Source organism: Monodon monoceros, unplaced genomic scaffold (assembly GCF_005190385.1).
Source record: "Monodon monoceros isolate NGI ecotype Baffin Bay Population unplaced genomic scaffold, NGI_Narwhal_1 Super_Scaffold_21, whole genome shotgun sequence".
NCBI lineage: Eukaryota > Metazoa > Chordata > Mammalia > Artiodactyla > Monodontidae > Monodon > Monodon monoceros.
The window spans coordinates 8,411,847-8,429,937 of NW_021703778.1; the positions used below are offsets into that span (position 1 = coordinate 8,411,847).

Genomic DNA, 18,091 nt, shown 5'->3' on the forward strand with positions numbered 1-18,091 from the left:
AAATATTAGTAATGGTAAAAGTTGAAAACATGAATTCCCCCATATTCGTTTAAAAATAGATCTTTTTGTGTTGATTGCTTGCATATTTTCGATAGGAATGCATTTGGTGTCTCGTTGGAATTATCTGCACTTCTAAAGTTGTAACATCTCAACGTGCTACCACTCGGAATGTAAATAATTATGCTGTTCCAAAGATTAAGTATATCCACAAATAATGCATATTGCAGGATGTAAATTACATTTAATGTATACGAAAAGCTATCACTGGACCAAAACCTTAGAACTTCCCTCTTCCACCTGTGAAAAAACCGAAGTGATAGCAGTCTCTCTTATCCTAATCCACTTAAAGGTAGCAGGGTGGGATACTGAGACTGGGAGAACTGCGCTGAAAGCGTGTTTTTCCAAATGTCCCGTTTTATTACAGGGATGATAGGAAGATATTTGTTTACATGTAAGGGAAACAGGATAGTTTCATGAAGGAAAAGATACTAAATTTAAACAGTGGAAAAGAGACTAAAGTGAAATTAAAGAAATGGGAATGGAAAAAAGATGTAGCAGGATCTCCTTTATGTAGCTGGAGAAAATCTAACACCCCAGCACCCTCTAAACCCTCAAGTTCAAATGGATCCTCCCAGACCCTCCTGCCCCCGCTTTCTCCATCCCAGACATACCACACCCAGAGTGGAAGTTTAATGTGTTGACCGTTCTTAATATTTGGAATAACATGATTAATGATAAAACTATTTTTTAAACAGACACATTTAATTCTTAATATGAACCCTCAGGACATCTCCAACTACCAGGTTTTGTTTTTGGTTTTGTTTTTTTTGGTAACACTGTTCTCGGAGCTAGTTTTTTGTGCAACAGCATGAGCGTGTTTCTAGTGAATCTTTCTGGAATTGTTATCTGAGATGAACTGGGGTGTCAGTAGGGAGGCCTGCTGTGACAGTGAACTGTGTGTGTCCGTTCACGCAGGCTCTGCCACCCGAGACACAGCGCGCACCTGACAATAGAGAAGCCTGGATAATTAGACGAAGTCAGACCCCAAAATTTAGGCTGTCCAAATTACTGGGTACATTTTCCTCAGGCACGATTTCATAGTTAACTGCACAGGCTTCAGAAGCCTGTCACGGTCCCTTCCTTTTTTTTTGGCTGTTTATAATCTTGCTGTTGCTTGGCGTCCGTCATTCTTTTCTTTCGTGCTCAGGAGAACTTCCAGTGGTGAATTCGTCAGTGGGATCAAACTGCTGTACTTGTAACTGCCAGTCGACGTTGCAGGCCATTCTCCAGGAGCTCAAGGCCATGCGGAAGCTGATGCAGATTCAGGCAGGTACGGAGATCAGGCCTCGGATGGAGGCCTCGGGTTTTGAATGCATACGTGACATCTCCAGTCAGGATGTTCATGGTGCTTTGATCACTGTCTGCTTCCCTCCTTGCTATCTTTTTTTTTCTTAGTTTTTTTAAAAAACATTTTTACTGGAGTATACTGGATGACATGCTTCTTCAATTAGCCATTTTCTCCACTTTTTCTACAACCCATCTTCCCATTAGCAACTCTAACAAATGCTTTATGGCCGGTACATGTGCTCCGGATACTTCAGCCCGACTCCCCACACTTCACAAATGTCAGCTAATTAAACTTTGAAACAATTATACCCGAAAGTGGGCAGAGCTGCTCAGGCTCATTTTCCTAATGGGAATCAACAAGGAGGTTCACGTCAGGGAAGGAGGTGAGAACGGCTCATCTTCCCTCCCGAGGGGCTCGGTTTGGGGGCTGCGTGCGTCTCACACACTCCCACTCCTGCACAAGTCCCCCCCCCCCCCACACACACACGTGTGCACGCCCCCTGCACTGGGCTCCGTGTGACAGGTGGGGAGCCACGCATTTTTGTGCACACGAAGGAGCCCTTAGGAAGCATGGGCTCCGCTGGTGAAGATTCCAGAGCATCAGCTGACAAGAAACGTTGGCCCTCGGGCCCTGCTTGTGGCTTTTCTCCTTAACATTCAGGTCAGAGAAGCTCAGAGACACCTCCTGTTTTGTCTTTTTATTTACACGACGCTTTTTTTGTTCTCGCCCCTGTTGGACAAGTTGAAGAACAGAAGAGCAGTGAACTTGCAGTTTGGGGTCAGAGTCCCAGTTTCTCCTGTCCTAGCTTGTTTAACTTCTCTGAACCTCAGATTTCTCATCTGTAACTGGAGTATTAATATCTAACTCACAGGGTTGTTGTGAAAATGGAATGAGATAGTAAATGGAAATGAACTCTGTAAGGCATGATCCGAGCCTCAGCTATTTCGTTAGTGTTGTTATGAAGACCTGTAGCATTTCATAGAGGTCTAGAAGTCTAGGTCCTTATTATAGTGGGTGTGTTTTCTAGTCTCCACAATTAGGGGAGAAAAAAAGGACATTTTTGTGACAGGCACAGAAAGTAACAAATCATTTTATTAAGCCCTCCCCCTTGTCAGGGAAAGCTGCTCCTTGAGCAGGAAGATAGCACTGTCTTTTATGACTATCACCCCTAACCCCCTTTTCTCTGTAAAGGTATTCAGAAAGGTCACTGTTCAGAAATCGTACTTGGTGCCGTTTAGTGAATTCTAGTAAAATTTTAATATTCAGTGATGTGGTTTGATGTAAAAAGCTTCATACTAAAACATATCAGTCACCCAAGATCACGTGAAAGTAAAATGGGCAAAAGGCTTTCTGAGAAGCGACATCTAATTTTATGTGCTGGATTTGGTCTTATCCCAAGGGAAAAAAAAATAAGCATTTTGGTCAGGCCAGTAAGCATTTAACTCACCTTGTTCCACCAGGATAATCTGTGTTCTTATTAACCTGGTAAAGGCTAACATCTGCTAAATGAGGAGCTCAGAAAGAAAGGTTACTTCATCCGGTACAGATTCTTTCCTCAATGGAAGAATTTGTTAGCACTTAAGAAAATGTGCGTAGGAAACTGTAATGATTTATTTTGTTACTTAAGCTCCTTACTCCTGAAATGGCAAACTACAAATTGCAACCCTTTAAATCCTTGACTGAAGCCTTTTTAGGATCTATTAAGTAAATGCCGCTATGTCACCCTGTTTTCTTTTCTGAACCTCTGCAGGTTAGGGTGGTAAGCGACTCCAAAGCTGTAGGAGAACCCAAAGGATAAACTGAATAAATTACTCTCCTTTCCTTAAACTTAAGAATTTGTGTTGAGTGCGTAGATTTACTTAAGGTTTATTGCCTATAAAACGTAGATTTAAATTCTATTTAGAAAGTTTCACCTTTACTTCAGGGAGAAAGCCAGGATTAAGATCAAGCGATAAGATCTGGATACAAAAGACTACGGCTCGCTCTGTCCAGACTTGCGGAAGGAGGAGAAAAACTTAGACAGTACCTGTGTTCTTTAAACTTAAATCATTTTGCTTTTAATTTTGGAAAGTGAGGCTGGAGTCCTAGACCGTAGATAATTGCTTCGGTTGTCCATGTGACTTTCGGGATGGAGACCCAGCCGCCTCAGGTGAAAATCTGGACCAAAGAGAGAAAAGTTTCTGTCCGGCTTGCATAGTAGGATCACTTGAGGAGCTTTAAAAAAACCCTGATGCCCAGGCATCACCCCTGGAAATTCCAATTCAAATTAATCTGGGGTGAGGCTGAGGCACTGGCTTTTTTTTTTTTTTAAAGCTCCAGGGTGATTCTAACGTGTAGCCGAGGTCGAGAACCGGTGAGCTAGACTAATTACTGCATGGGCGGTCAAAAAACTTCTCTGCTCATTTTACAGTGCAAGTAGTTTTTTTCTAATACTTATTTATAAATTTCTGTCCAGCCTAGAGATGCAGATATCAAGTTCAGAGTACAAATATTCTTTATTTACAACCTGATAGGAAATGATCCATATGATGTGCATGTAAAGATCTTTAGATTTTCATTTGTCTTATTTTTAGAGGTGTACTTCTGTAAAAAAAAAAAAAAAAAAAAGCAGCTATGTCCTGTGGTTGTATTTATCAAACCATATTAACACATGAAGATTTAAGTAGTAATGCCATATTTTCCTACAAAACTTTGCATCAGAGTATTTTTATTTATTTATGTATTTGGCTGCGTTGGGTCTTCGTTGCTGCGCGCGAGCTTTCTCTAGTTGCGGTGAGCGGGGGCTACTCTTCATTGCGGTGCGCGTGCTTCTCATTGCGGTGGCTTCTCTTGTTGCGGAGCACGGGGTCTAGGTGTGCGGGCTTCAGTAGTTGCGGCACGCAGGCCCTGCAGCTCGAGGGCTTCAGTAGTTGCAGCACTCGGGCTTCAGTAGTTGTGGCTCGTGGGCTCTAGAGCACAGGCTCAGTAGTTGTAGCACACGGGCTTAGTTGCTCCGTGGCGTGGGGGATCTTCCCAGACCAGGGCTCGAACCTGTGTCCCCTGCATTGGCAGGTGGATTCCTAACCACTGTACCACCAGGGAAGCCCCCAGAGTATTTTTAAATGGTTAATAAACGTTACTTCTCGAAGGGCACCAATGAGAACTGTAATTAGCATCCTTGGTTCCCTTAAGTACATAGGCAGCATCGGCACCCACTTCTTGATGGGTGCTTTTCGTCTTTGGAACTCAGACTGTTTCTGGGTCTTACTGATTTGCTCTCCTTGTACAGAATTATAGCCTTCCTCTTTTTCACCTACATGAAACTGAGGCAGAGAGGAGCAGCCTGGTCGGAACCCAGGAGAGTAGTGTGTGGAGATAGTTGATGTGTGGAACATCATTGGTTTGTGAGGCCGGAGTAACTGGACCTGAAATTGACCGGCAGGCCTGGCCCACATGCTTACTGGTCATTCCTGAATGACGCTTTTGATCAGCTTTGCCCCAGTGACCGTCCTTGCTCAGCCTTTGTCAGCTTTGGCACCTGTAGGCTGCTGGCTACTGATCAGTTTAACCTCAAGTGACAACTGGAATATTCCTGAGACTGGCTTGCCAGAAAGCATGAACATCCACACCGCAATTTAATTTCCGGAGTTCTCAGTTATACAAGAGTGTCATGGGATGCGTAAAGTCACGCTTCAGTGTTTTTTCAGAGCTCATCATCCTTTCCTCCTGTCGATTACCCACCAGCATTTGGAACAGAGTATTCTCTTGGGTTTTTCTGCCTGTAGACCTTTAAGGCTGCATTTGGTTATCTTCAGGTCCAGCGTGAGGTTGATTTCAGTGTGCCTCGTCCTTGAGTGAACCCACTTCAGCCTCAGTTTATGAAGCAAGTACATATTCCTGAGTTAGAGACAAGTGCCTGTACCATATTTTTGTTTGTTGTTCACAGTTGGAACCCAGAACAGACAACAACCCCCAATTTCCCTTATCTGCTCCCAGCGAACTGCCGTCTCGCGCAAGAGAAATAAAAAGAAAAAAGTGCCCCTGAAGACTGTGGAACCTCTCACTGTGAAACAGAAGCCCAGTGCGTTAGAAGCCGAGAAGAAGGCGGCGGCGGCCCCCGAGAATCCCAGTCTCCCCTCGGCCGAGCACACCTCCCCCAGGGAGAACCACATCCTAGGATTCGGCATCGTACTCCAATCACCAGCCTCTGATGTAAGTTGATGTTTTCTGGCTGCTGACGCTAATGTGTAACTTTGCCCTTAACTAGTTCTGCCCAAGAAAACCAGGGAAACTTGCAGAATACACGTGGGAAAGAGGAAAGGAAAACTCTTAGTAATTCCCTTGCCCAGGGTTTTCTCTTCTGAAAATCTTAGGCCTTATTTCCTTAAACATGTTTGCATTCTCTCCGAAAGAAGAAGGATGATGAAGTTCTGCTCACTAATTTCGTTAACATTTTTAATTTTGAAGCAGCCGTTTTCAATTTCCTCAGCGTAGTGAGCTAAAAGAACATAACTGAATCCTTTGTAGATGGGCATAAATGAACAGAACCCTACAGATAAGGTCACACCTTTCTAGAAACACAAACTAATAATAAAGAAAAGGGCAGTGGTGCTACTTCTGTTTTATAGATGCAAGCCACACTGCTAAGTAAGTCGCAGTGCCGTGCCACTGAGTCTGTGTAATGATAGGTTAACAGTCTGCAAAGGTTTTTCTATTTAAATATCATCGCTAGAAGGTCGTCGCAGCCCAAGATGCTGAATGACATCTAAGACGTTCGTCTGACTTACCATTTTATAGTCACACGGCCATAAACGAACTTCTTCAGTAATGTGCTCTATCGGCCACGGCGTACCCTCCTTGCAGTACCTTGATCTGAGTACACTGATGCCGTGAACCCCAACTCGTTGGGAGAGTTCCTAAAATAAACAAGGATGGGTGAGCTATTATTACCAGATGGTATAGGATGAGAATCCCGCTGAGAACTCCCACAGGCCTATATAGGATGAGAGTTTGGCCCTACCTCTTCAACTTTAAATAAGAAATAAATTGCTATTTTAAATCAGTTGTTCCTTTCAAGTTGCAGAAAGACGGTCTGCTAGCACGGGTCTTTAAAAAAGGGAGGCAACAAAAAGAATCATCTCGTGACTTGGTTAGACTAGAAAATCATTTGACCTTTTATCCAATCCTTGGCGTGAGGGGTTCCTGTTTATTTGTTTCTTTACCCACGAACACACACACACAATTGTTAAGAAGTTCTTCTAGACTAAAAACTTAGTTTTAAAAAATCATTAATGACGACAGCATTCTACCCTGGACCAGCTGGCTCATTTGATCCTACCCCATTGTTACTGCAGCTGAGGCCCTGGTTTCAAAGCCCACGTGGATCACACATTTGGAAGCAGAGGTAAATGGTTCCACAACACAAAGTACATTCAGTCTGAAGCAGTTTTCATACTGTTACATTTTTCTTGAATTTTTTAGGCCTTCTTTTCTGTGATAGGCATTAATGTATCAGGAGCAGTCATTTGAGTTGTGAAAATCATCTCCTGCGTGAGTCGATCTAATGCTAAGAACTGAACTTGCTCCTTTTTAAAAAATGTTTAAGGTCTAAATGTACTTCAGAGATAAATTGAGAAAGGTCTGTTAAAGGCTTTATGTACATTAGTGAAATAGAATAGAATTTTTCTTATCTTTACCAATACCAGTATTGTAATTTAAATACCAAAAAAATAATTTGCTTTTTATTCATGATGATTTTTGCTAACAAGAGGTATTCAGTTTAATAAAGCACGTTCAGAATTGTCCATGTAAACTCAGTTAGGTGCTGACTGTCTTTGACTGAAGAATAACATGCTTCTAAAGAAAAGCAAAAGCGTACACAGATATCATCTTTACATCATCCAACTGATATGCCCTTTGATTCATCTATTCCACGGAAATCGTCACTGCACCTAGAGGACCACGCAGTGAGTCCCATCATCAGAAATTGTGTCCCCGGATAGTCTTGCTGGCATGAATGAGGCTGGCCCTTTAGGTGATGAGACCATCAGTGCCAAGGCATCTAAATTTAGGTGCCCTTCTAGTCTTCTGTTATTTCTTAGCCGTGAGCCGTTTAAACTTTGGTGGAAGTCCAGAGGAGACAACAAGAAAATAGATCATAATCTTGTAGGAATTATTCTATAAAATCAATTGGAGAAAAGGTAATATAACTGGATTATATATAAGAAGATGGGCATCGTGTATCTGAAGATGGGCTCTGAAAAGTACCCAGTGTTGGGACGATTAAGTCCAAAGTTCTAGGACTGGGCGTGTGGCCCGTTGCAGTCAGAGCAGCTGTGTGGCCTGCACCGATAGCAGACGATACAAACACGGGATCGAGTCCGACAGCGAAAGCCCGATGTGTCCTGCCGAGGCCCTTGGGCCTTTTTTATCTTGTGGGCACTAGGGAGCCATTGCAGATTTCAAGTAGAGGAATAATCATACCTGTGTTTAGAATGGAATCTGGAACAGCACTGTGGATGATTGATGAATACAGAAAAGAGACTAGAGGCAAAGAGAGCAGGAAGAAGGTAATTCCAGGCGGCCAGGCAAGAGATGGGGAGGGTCTGTACGTGAGCAGTGAGCCTGCAGGGACAGAGAAATGAGAGGCCCCCGGGGGTGCCCACACAGAGAACCTGGTGGCTCAGGAGAAGTAAGCCCCACATTTCTATCCCGGAAAACGAGGTTGGTTACTAGATGCTACTGATTTCCTTAACTGAGACAGGGAGGACGGAGCAGAAGCAGGCCTTCAGTGCTGGATGGGAAGTAAAAAGAAGCTGAGTATCCTCAAAAGGTCATTAGACGTTTGGAGCACAGGAGAAAGATGAGAGCGGGAAGCAATGAAAAAAGGACACATAAAACCTGTGCTTTATTGTTTTTTAAATGTAAAAAAAAAAAAAATTACTGTAAATTGTTTAAAGTTCACAATGCATTATCATTTTTTATGCTGTGACTTTTAGAGTCACCCAAATACAAATTTGTGTATCTAGGCACAGGCACGAACGTGAGGGGCTGTAGATCACTGCAGGTGGACCGCCGACCCTCTGACCCCTGACGGGTATCCCTGCTCAGTGCAGAGAAACAGGGAGCCCTAATCAAAACCAGCTACAGTCCAGCACCTCGGAGTGCTGTCAGCACTAAATGACCTGGAGCACATGGGGAAATCCTCTTGCGGTGCCTGGCACATAAAAGGTACTCAGCAGATGGCCAAACGTCTCCATTTGTGTTAAGCACAATATACAAAATCACCTTTTAAAACTTTGGGTCTAGGACTTGGCGTTAATCAGAAGCTCTCCTCAATTTAACTCCTATTTTCTTGTTCTTTCCCTGTTATTCCTCACTGTGCACACATCCCCCCCGCCCAAAGCACCAATATGATTTCAACAATCCTTTACAGAACTTGCTATGCCAGTTTGTAATTATTTACGTGATTTCTTCTCCTTCCCCCTTGGCGTCTCAAGGGCAGGGAATAAATTTTAAAATAATAATAATAATAGCATTAATAGTAGTAGTAGCAGTAGCGTTTGTGTGCTATCCTCTGCCAAATAATTTTTCAAATTTTATGCTTACTCTTTGAGGTACTAGTATTATCCTCAATCTATAGATGAGGAGACGGTGGCCTAAAGGGCTTAAGTAGCCTGCTCAAGCCCACAAAGCCAGAAAGGTGGAGCTGGTTCCCAGACCAGGGCTGAGTGTGCCCTTACCCACTGAGTGCCAGACTTGGGCCCCTGCTCTAGCCCTGTTCTTGAATGTGACCACCGCTCACTAACTGTTCATGAGACGATCGTGACACAAAGGAGACCTGGAAGGTTAGACTATGGCTGTGTGTGCTGTTTACTTGGAAGTCTCTGGGGGAGACCTTCATGGTTAAGGGTGCAGCCTCTGAGGTCCGGATGCCCGGGCTACAAGCCCAGCTGTGTGACCCCGAGCAAGTGCACCCACCCTCACCTCCCTCAGTTTTCTCTCCATAAAATGGGAATGATGATAGTGCTAACCTCAGAGACGGGGCTGGCTGGAAGAGTTAAATGAAGACATCTATGTAAAGCACTTAGAATAGTACCTGGTACGTTTTAAGCACTCAGTAAATACTGGGTCTTTATTTTATTTTATTTTTTTTTGTGGTACGTGGGTCTCTCACTGTTGTGGCCTCTCCCGTTGCGGAGCACAGGCTCCGGACGCACAGGCTCAGCGGCCATGGCCCACGGGCCCAGCCGCTCCGCGGCATGTGGGATCGTCCCAGACCGGGGCACAAACCCATGTCCCCTGCATCGGCAGGCGGACTCTCAACCACTGCGCCACCAGGGAAGCCCTACTGGGTCTTTTTTAAACCTTAGCAGTCCTAGCTAAGTACCTTTATAGGGATAAATATACATGTTCGTTAAGTAAACTTATGTGTACATATACATGAACAAATACACATGAGCTAATAGTGTTTTTAAAAAGAGAGTGGCCAGAAATCCTGCCCCTCTTTGGGGGCAGGATTACTTGACCCATTTTAAGTTAGCATATTAAATAAAATTGAAACCTGAACTACACAGAAGCAAAAGCAGAAACCCCAAATTTCAGATTTAAATACAATATTTAATTCTTTCTTTAGGAGTTCCCAACCCAGTATTCTACCAGTACTCAGACAAGACAGTTGTGAATTTTTTGCAGTCACTGTTTTTCCCTACCTAGTTGGATTTATTGGGCAGATATACGTGGCTTAGGTTTATTTCCTTGTTGTTGCTTCTTGTTTGGCTTGTTCTTTGGCCACGGTGAAACACTAACATCAGGTTTTTTAAAATATTTCAAAATGTTTTTTTAAAAAACATAGGAAGTGTTTTTCTATTTGGTGTCGTTACTATGAATACTTTCCAGTAATCCTAGGCAACACAGAAGTTATCAGAAGATACAGCTGTGGATACCCATCAACTTAAGATAATTTTGTTAATGTTTATGTCATTCTTAAAATAAATAATTTAAAATGCATTGGTGCTTTCAACATAAAGAGCTCCTGAATTCAGAATCTGTTTTCTTAACTTCTTCTTAGCCCAATAAATAAAGTAATCCACTGGGAACTGGTAAAGCAAATCAATCAAGCAAGTGATTTTTTAATTTATTCATCGACACACTGAAATTAAGGCAGTAATATGCTTGAGAGTTTAAGCTCTAGTGCAGACTGCCTGGGTTCACATCCTTGCTTCACCACTTATTAGCTGGATAACCTTAAACAAGCTACCTAATCTCTCTAAACCTTAGTTTTTGCATCTGCAGACTGGGGATCACGAAAGTGGCCGCCTCATAGGGTGATGAGAATTAAATTAGAAAACCCATGGAATGCGCGTCAGCCTAGGGCTTGGACTATAGTAAGTAGCGAAGACATGCTAATCGTAGCGCCATTTTCCAGGGCTACTGAAATGAAGTAGTCCTCGCCCTTCAAGTATACCATATGAGGAAAACACATAAACAGTCATCACAGGGTAGTAGGACGTAAGGCTAGCAGGCTGTCAAGGTGGAGCTGGCCTCTGCCCAGAGGGTTAAGGGCTGGCTCTCAGTGGTGGACATCTTCCCCGAGGAGCAGTTTCACTGGAGTTGTGATGCAAGAAGCTAGACTGCAGTGGTTGAAGTCTTATGTGTTAAACATTCTGGCTCAGATAGCTTGAGCATAAATCAAGCCCAAGTCCTCAGTCATTAATTTACCACCTGAGAAAGGACGATGCTGAAAACATCCCTGAACGACTTGACAGTGTCTCATTATGCAAGTGCATGGAGGCGTGTTCAAGGAGCCAAACTGTATTGTCTTTTTAAAAATTCATTAATTCGTTAATTAATTTTTATTTATTTTTTTGGCCACGCCACGAGGCTTGCAGGATCTTAGTTCCCCGACCAGGGATCAAACCCAGGGCCCTGGCAGTGAAAGCACCGAGTCCTAACCATGGACCGCGAGGGAATTCCCCCCTGTGAAATTCTTAGTTCTACCAAAATTTTGTCGAATAAAAATCCATAATTGACTTAATAATCCAGAATTGACTCTTTAATGACTTCCTGTAATTATCATCCTATTCAACGTCCAGTATGTGCTAGTCTAGAGATTACGCCTACTTCTGGATAAACCTCTTGCCTGAGCTTTTTTTTTTTTTTTTTTTTTGCGGTACGCGGGTCTCTCACTGTTGTGGCCTCTCCCGTTGCGGAGCACAGGCTCCGGACGCGCAGGCTCAGCGGCCATGGCTCACGGGCCCAGCCACTCCGCGGCATGTGGGATCTAACCGGACCGGGGCACGAACGCGCGTCCCCTGCATCGGCAGGCGGACTCTCAACCACTGTGCCACCAGGGAAGCCCTTGCCTGAGCATTTTTTACTTGCCTTTTTACACAATGGGTCCACCCACCATGGGGCCTCTGCCCCCTTGATGCAGTGGTTCTCGGTTCTGCCACGTCCCCAGGCCACGCTGTTTTGAGCTGTGCCAGCTGGACCAACGAGAGCAGGCCCACCTTCCAATCCAGTGGGTTCTTGGGGCCGCCCAGCTTATTGGCCATGATCTTGGAGTGGCATTTAATAGACAGTAATGGTAATACTTGCTAAATCTACCTGGAGCAGACCTGAGTTATAGGGAACAATTTCAGTTTTTCTCAAACAGAAGCAGATTGCATTTGCAAGCAAAATACAATCAATTATGAAGGGGTTTTGTGTGTTTTTTTTATTTCATAAACTAAAGCTCATTTTTGTAGAAGTACATCTAGTACGCTGCTAAATAAATACTAAGTGAGAAAAAAGGATCATTGTATATGATAATACTATGAACAGAAAGGTTGAATTTATAGCTTTTAAACATTCTTAAAAATTTTGTTGTATGTTTTCAGTCCAAATCCTGCCTTTTCATCCATAGTTTTCTTGTAGGTTTCAGTCTTGAGCCAGTCTGAAACTTGACTAGGTAGCAAGTCAAGTGTAAGAACTATTGTGTATAATTCACCAGTTTGCAATTAAAAATCTGGGGCTAATGCCCAAAATGAACATTCACGCACCTCCTTTTACTCTTTTAACCAATGACCACATGTAGCTTTTTACATGTCTTACTGTAATTTGCTACTGACAATACCTTATATAAAACAGCCAATATCAGAAATATTCCCGGTGTGATTAATTTGTTATGATTGCCTTAAAATAGTTTTACATTTTTTCTTTAGATTATATAGAGGAGTCACATGATATGTTCAGAGAGACTTAGGGAAAAATCTCTTAGTCTACCAGGTGCTATGGGATCCCCCCAGCCAAACTAGACCTTGACCCCAACTACTTCTAAGCAAAGGGAGACCACAGTTGAAATGCAGAGAGAAGCAAGATGGTTAGTGTGTCCACAGGCCTGGGTCCAAGAACATTTTCAAGAGTCCTCATGACTACATGCGGTTTTTGCCTCCCGAACTTCACTGGGTGTAAGATGTAACACCACTGGATAGGAAAAGTCACCATTTGATGCATAACTGTGCTAAGTGGCTGAGGTACTGAAACTCGGCAAGACACACATGGAAATCCAAATTTATAGTGGGAATTCAGACTCTTAAAATGGTGACTCCAAGTGTCGTAAATCCTGCCCCATACTTTGGATGTCATCATTTAAAGATCAGGGGCTTCCCTGGTGGCGCAGTGGTTGAGAGTCCGCCTGCCGATGCAGGGGACGTGGGTTCGTGCCCCTGGTCTGGGAGGATCCCACACGCCGCGGAGCGGCTGGGCCCGTGAGCCATGGCCGCTGAGCCTGCGCGTCCGGAGCCTGTGCTCCGCAACGGGAGAGGACACAACAGTGAGAGGCCCGCGTACTGCAAAAAAATAAAATAAAGATCATATTACTTCAGTAATCAATAGAATCTGTAAATTAGTGTATTAGCTGTCTGTCCTCACTCGAGTATCAAATAGTAATTCTGTCAAAGGAAGTGTAGCTTTTAAAACGATACTCATTTGGAATAGTGGTGGTTTCTATCATAGCCATCGCCAGTAAACAGAGAGATCTCGCTTCGACTAGACAGTAAACAAAAAGAAGAGATTCAAGCATACAATTAAAGAGTTTTAACCTGTTTTTAAATATAAGTGCAAAGTTGTGGATCATTACACGGCTGGAATCCACCTGCCATTATATTTCTAAAGTGGGAGAAATAAAAAGGTTTCAGAGTAAAAATTTGAGATCAATCAACCTTGTATCTTTTCTTCATGTCTCAGGACGTAAAGCTCCCCTCTTTTTTTTTTAAAGGAATTGGTTCGTTGCGTTGTGGCCCCTTAGTGCTCACCGACAACCAGCTAAGAAACTTGCATGAAAGAAAGCGTGCGAGGAGCAGGGAGGGGCAGAGACCAGTCACCTTGGCCTCTGCTGCTGGCCTCCACCTAATAAAACTGACTCCTTTGTAAGGGACGCATAGCTGGGCCAGTTCACGTTCCTTGATCTGGAAGGAGCGCTCCAAAATAACAACAACCGTCTGGCAGTAGAAAGTAGAACACGAAGCATCGACAGCTTCTGCATCGGGGGAGCATCTCAGGAATCAAAATGCTACTCTGACCCCATAGGCAGTCTCTCGGCTCCACAGAGACCTCCAGAGACTTAGTTTTAGGGGTTGCAGCAGATGCCAGAAACAGCGACTGCATCTCTCTCCTAAATCCTACCTCCAGGGCCCTGATAAAATGCTATCCTGGCCCCCTAACCAAAACCCCTTCCCCCCCACCAGCCAAATGCTGCCTAATGGTCTGTACCCCTCTTGTAGCACTTATCGTTCTCCACTTTGTATGCTGGGGGTTTATGAACGTGTCTCGTCTAGTGAGCCCGACCTTAAACTCCTTCCACACGGAGGATGCTGAGTAAATATCGATTGATTGAGCCAGGGCAGTGTTCTCTAGGTAGCCTGCTCCCTGAGCTAGCATGGGCCCTGCGGGGAGAAGACTGGCGTGCCGGACCCGGGCAGGGCAGACTCCACACATGCTTCCTTTATGTGGGGATAAAAGACCTCGAAATCAATACTAGTCATTTTGAATGAATTGTTACATAGTGTTTTGTTGATTCTGAGAAAAATCTATCAGGCGCTAGTTGGGTGTTTGGCACTCTGAATGCAGAAGACAGTACACATTCTGATGAGAAACACAAACTCCCGACTAAATAAATGCAGTGTGAAGAGTGCCAGAAACATAGTTCGTAGAAAATACTCTGCATATGTGAAGAAAGAAGTGGCTAGTTCTGCCTGGCGGCCAGTTTAGGTCAGAGTCTCTCAAACCGGGTCCAAGTCCTACAAGATGGCTGAATTTTAAACACCTGCTTGGGGGTACCAGAATCCAGCAGAGATACCTGAACGAGAGAAGATGGTATGGTATCTTTCCCTTTTCTCTCTTGCAAATTTAAGGGCTACTGCACCCCCCAGCCCGGGTCCTCAAATAGCTGTGAGTTGCTGTTTCTACAAAGTAGACTGCGGTCCTTTTTTTTTTTTTTGTTAACGGCATCCAAATGATACAGGAGTGCTTAGCAAAAATCTGTGCTCAGTTCATTTAGCATAGAAGGTCTAAAGTCAGCCATAGGATGTGCAAAATCAAATTCTGATTATAAATGACACTTCGTCTTCAATTTTGATGGTAGAACTCTCTCAATCCTAACATTGCTACATCGAATCATTCAGCCAATGCGCATTGAGTGCCGAGTGTACAGCTTCTGTCCCAGGAGTTGGGGGCACAGAAGGTCAGCCTCTGCAGACCTTCACCGGCACTGAGGTGCGAAAGTCAGGAAACCATCCGGCAGCACTGTGTCCGTAGTGATATTTACCAAGCATTCAGAGACCAAAAGCCAAATGGCAAAGTAGAGCGGAGAAGTGAGATGACTTTCTGGAAAATCCAGTTGAGAATTCCCTTTGGGAGCAACAGGGCCCCAAGTCGTCCCCACGTCATCTGATTCATTTAAGCCCTTCTCTGAGCCCTTTACTCTGACCACAGGACAAACAAAAAGAATTCCTACTCTCCAGGAGAAAAACTAGTCCCAAATCCTCACATTTCTAATATGACTTAGAAAATCTAAAGTAGTATCAGCTTTGCAAAGTTTTAAATATGGTATCTAAGAAAAAGCTTTTATGATACATCCGAAGTGAAGATTCCTTCTGACTTTTTTTCTAACAAAAGTTTACCAACTGCACTTCTTCACCTTAAAGTTATTATTTTAAAGTCGTCGTGTTATAGTCAACAGTAAATTAGTAGTTTAGATAATGATGAATGAACTTTTATCTATTTAACAAGAATTTATTGAGTGCCTACAATGTGCCAGGCCCTAGAGATAACAAAGACTGAGTTCCAGGCAACAGGAAGGGCCGTGATCTAATCAATAATTATAATACGGTATAGTAAACACAGTCATATAAGTATGTCAAATAAATAGCAGTGACAAAGCATGCATAGCCGCCTCCTCGGGAAAGAAACAGTTAGGAAAGGCTTTGAAAAGGAAATGGTGTGAGCTGGGTTGAAAGATGGGAAGGTGGGTTGTAAACGTCCATGGCATGTGCATAGAGAATGTATTATCAGTGTCTGAGCTTATGTGGTAGAGTTCAAGTTGAAAGGGCCCTTATCGGCCTTCTGATCCAGTATCCCAGTCAGGAAACCCCCAGCAGGGAAGCACTGTGATTGGCACACTGGTTTTCCATTGGTGCTCTGGGACAGAGCTTCAGATTTTCCTCCCAAAAGCAGGGATCAGGGCACCTGCTCAGCATTGTTGTTTATGTATTAGTTGACCTAAGTTTTCACTGGAGGAAAAAAAAAATACAGCTCCACAGCTTAAAACCACTGGCCTAGTGCCAAGAGCATGGGACCTAGAGGGTAGCCTCGTGTTTGTGTCCTTAGGCAAATGAGGTCAAATTATTTACCGCAGGAGAAAGTGATCTGTAAATAGTAATGCACTGAGTATGTCTAAATTAGTTTTAAGTCATTTTTGTTGTGATCTCTTTGGGCCTGTGTTCCCTCCTTTACAAAATGAAGACGTTTCACCCAAAAGTCTCAAGTCCCCTGGGTAGCTCTAGAATTAAATGCTTTGGGAATTATCCAGCTTTCTCTTAACTTTTTCTAAGGACGAGAATGCTTTTCCAGCGTACTCCTTTCCACTGCTTTTGACAAGACTTAATATTGGAATTAGAGCATCTCATTTGGTGAACTGTCACTAGTAATTGGTTTTGTAAGTCGCAAACACTGTCACACAAAGCCGAGGCTGTGTGCTTTGCAGAGTATATGGCCATTGCAAGAGCTAGTGATGTTTTTTTGTTGCACGTATGCCCAAAGTTGGTTGCTTCAAATCTTGCTTTTAATGACATATTTATGTTCTTTTGGTAGCCAGAAGTGCAACTTGCTGAAGGCTTCGATGTGTTTATGCCTAAATCTCAGCTGGACTCTATACTGTCAAACTACACTCGCTCAGGAAGCCTTCTGTTTAGAAAACTGGTGTGTGCATTTTTTGATGACAAGACTTTGGCTAACTCCTTACCCAATGGGAAGAGGAAAAGAGGACTCAATGACAACCGGAAAGGACTAGACCAAAATATTGTGGGTGCAATAAAAGGTTGGTCTGCATCATTTCATTTTACGGGGTCTTCGTTAAGCTTTGCCTTCATTCCATAAAGATGCAGCTTAAAGTGTAGTAAATGAGCTAGAGGCGAATTTAACCTGCCGCTGGCCATCTGCCCACCGGCCTGGCTTTTGGGTGTGAGCTCCCTAACTCTCCGCCCCAAATACCACTAGAATTTGCTATTTCAAGGTGATGTTAATTTGTTAAAATCAGAATTTAAGAGCCAGTCTGATGTGCTGCAGAACTGAAAAGTTGTTCCTTAACTAACTTTGAAAATGAAAGTAGTTTTTCCTTTCAGTCATTTCTAAGAACTTCATCAAAACAGGATTTCTACTTAGATTTTTAGTTGTAAGTAAGAATAAAGCTGTGATGCTCTTTTGAAAAGAAGGTAGAAGAGTTCTCTCCAAAGTTCAGAAGTTGCTTTGCTAGGTCACTGCTTCTAAATATACTTTAAATGGAGGTGATCCCACTGTGAAGCCAGATCCTACTCTGCTCCTTCTGGTTTTGTGACATGGAGTCGTGCCAGTTACATGCAAACAAGTCCCTGGGTCTCCCCATTAACACGTGTGAAGGTGTGTCTGAATCCCACTGCGTTACGATAGCCACGCAGGCGCACGTATGTGTAGATCCTCATTTACAACCAGGTCCACATCCTAGATGTACTGCATATTTTAAATTTAATTTTCCTTCTCATTTATTTCTTACTTTTAAAATGTCCTTGGGACTTCCCTGGTGGTCCAGTTGGTAAGACTCTGCGCTCCCAATGCAGGGGGCCCAGGTTCGATCCCTGGTCAGGGAACTAGATCCCACATAATGCAACTAAAAAAAAAAAGATCCTGCATGCCGCAACTAAGACCCGGCACACAGCAAAAATAAATAAATGAATATTTTAAAAAATAAATAAATAAAATAAAATGCCCTTACTTAGGACTCTGATAAATGTAATTTTAGGTAACAGAAGTATTTAGATGTGACTTTCAGAAAGAATGTAAATGAATTTGCAAATATAAATACAACTGCCATGAAAATGAAATTTCGGATCAGGCCTCAGTTACACCAGAATCACCGCTCGGGATGTCTCTCCCCGCCCGGGGTTGCCGTGTTGTCTGGCTGTGGACTGACACACAGAGCGCTGCCGCCCAACCCCTGGTCCCCCCACCGTGCAAAATGAGTAAACGAAT

The 18,091-nt window shown here is 43.4% G+C and overlaps 1 protein-coding gene and 1 non-coding gene across 6 annotated transcripts in view; both read left to right on the top strand.

Annotated features, from left to right (window-relative positions):
• BEND7 (BEN domain containing 7) overlaps positions 1-18,091 on the top strand; it is a 75,836-nt gene that overhangs the window by 26,092 nt on the left and 31,653 nt on the right. For all 5 annotated transcript variants that reach the window (XM_029239564.1, XM_029239566.1, XM_029239563.1 and 2 more), the window contains 3 exons: positions 1,208-1,330; positions 5,274-5,539; positions 16,679-16,904. In XM_029239564.1, coding sequence (XP_029095397.1) covers positions 1,208-1,330; positions 5,274-5,539; positions 16,679-16,904 — 615 coding nt within the window. The remainder of the gene's footprint in view (positions 1-1,207; positions 1,331-5,273; positions 5,540-16,678; positions 16,905-18,091) is intronic.
• TRNAG-CCC lies at positions 17,637-17,709 on the top strand. Its single transcript has one exon. It is a non-coding gene; the product is annotated as a tRNA-Gly (tRNA).